We start from the raw sequence: 968 nt of genomic DNA, 5'->3' as shown, positions 1-968 counted from the left end.
TGTGTAAAGTATGTGGGAGGTTACCCTTGTGATTCTGGCACTTGGTGTCCTTTTCATTGGCGTTGGCCTTGCGAAGATGGTTTATCAGCGCCGTGCACGTAAACGACTGCAACGTGCCGCTGAACAACTTGAGAACATCGCCAGAGAAAACCGAATGGCAAACGACACCGATACCAACAACAGCACTAATCCCATAAGACCATTACAACAATCCCAACAACGACAACAATTATCCCCATCGTTAATTTCTCATCACACACCATTGCCTTTATCTATGCAGAGAAGTGGGGAAAGAGTTCATGCGATTCCTATTCAAGTACGTAGTGAGGCGGTGTTTGTGAATGGAGCTTTAGTGCCCAGGGATGATGCCCACGTGTATGGAACTGGACACTACTTACCACGATCTGAGGATATGCAGGAGAGTAAAGTTTATGAAGAGGAAGATAATATAGAAGAACGAGAAGAAGAAGAAGGAGGAGGAGAAATACAGAAAGAAGTAGAGAAACAACACGAAAAGAAACCGTAGATAAATAGAAGAAGAAGAAGAAGAAGAAATAGAAGAAGATGTTGAGGGGAATAGGAGGAGGAGAGGAAGAAGATATTATGGACGAACAGGTGAGTCTGACACTTGCAGACTTCACTATACTAGGTACTATGAGTAAGTGTCTGTGTTTTTTTATAAGTGTGTGAATATGTATGTGTGTATTATTTTTCCTTTTTCACTTTTTATTTTATCTTCTTCATTTAAGTGTCTTTCTCCCTCTCTATCTATAGTATTTATCTTTTTATCTATTTACCTATCTACCTCTTTCTCTCTATTTATATTTTTGTATAGTTTGTGTAATGAATGTACGCCTCTTTATTTCCTTTCTTTATTCACTACTGTCCCTTGTTCCTTTTTCTCACACGTATGTATTTCATCTCCCATTCATTCACAGAGTATAGATTCTATATATATATATATATAT

The 968-nt window shown here is 38.3% G+C and overlaps 1 protein-coding gene across 1 annotated transcript; it reads left to right on the top strand.

Annotated features, from left to right (window-relative positions):
• Nucleotides 1–10: 10 nt before the first annotated feature.
• TM35_000262020 (uncharacterized protein) lies at nucleotides 11–526 on the top strand (the record flags this gene model as incomplete). Its single annotated transcript, XM_029027939.1, has 1 exon — nucleotides 11–526. One exon carries the CDS (start codon nucleotides 11–13, stop codon nucleotides 524–526), a length of 516 nt encoding a protein of 171 aa, XP_028880816.1.
• Nucleotides 527–968: the final 442 nt, after the last annotated feature.

Source organism: Trypanosoma theileri (genome assembly GCF_002087225.1).
Source record: "Trypanosoma theileri isolate Edinburgh chromosome Unknown TM35_Tth_26_V1, whole genome shotgun sequence".
Lineage (NCBI taxonomy): Eukaryota > Euglenozoa > Kinetoplastea > Trypanosomatida > Trypanosomatidae > Trypanosoma > Trypanosoma theileri.
This window is presented reverse-complemented; position numbering and strand designations above follow the sequence as displayed.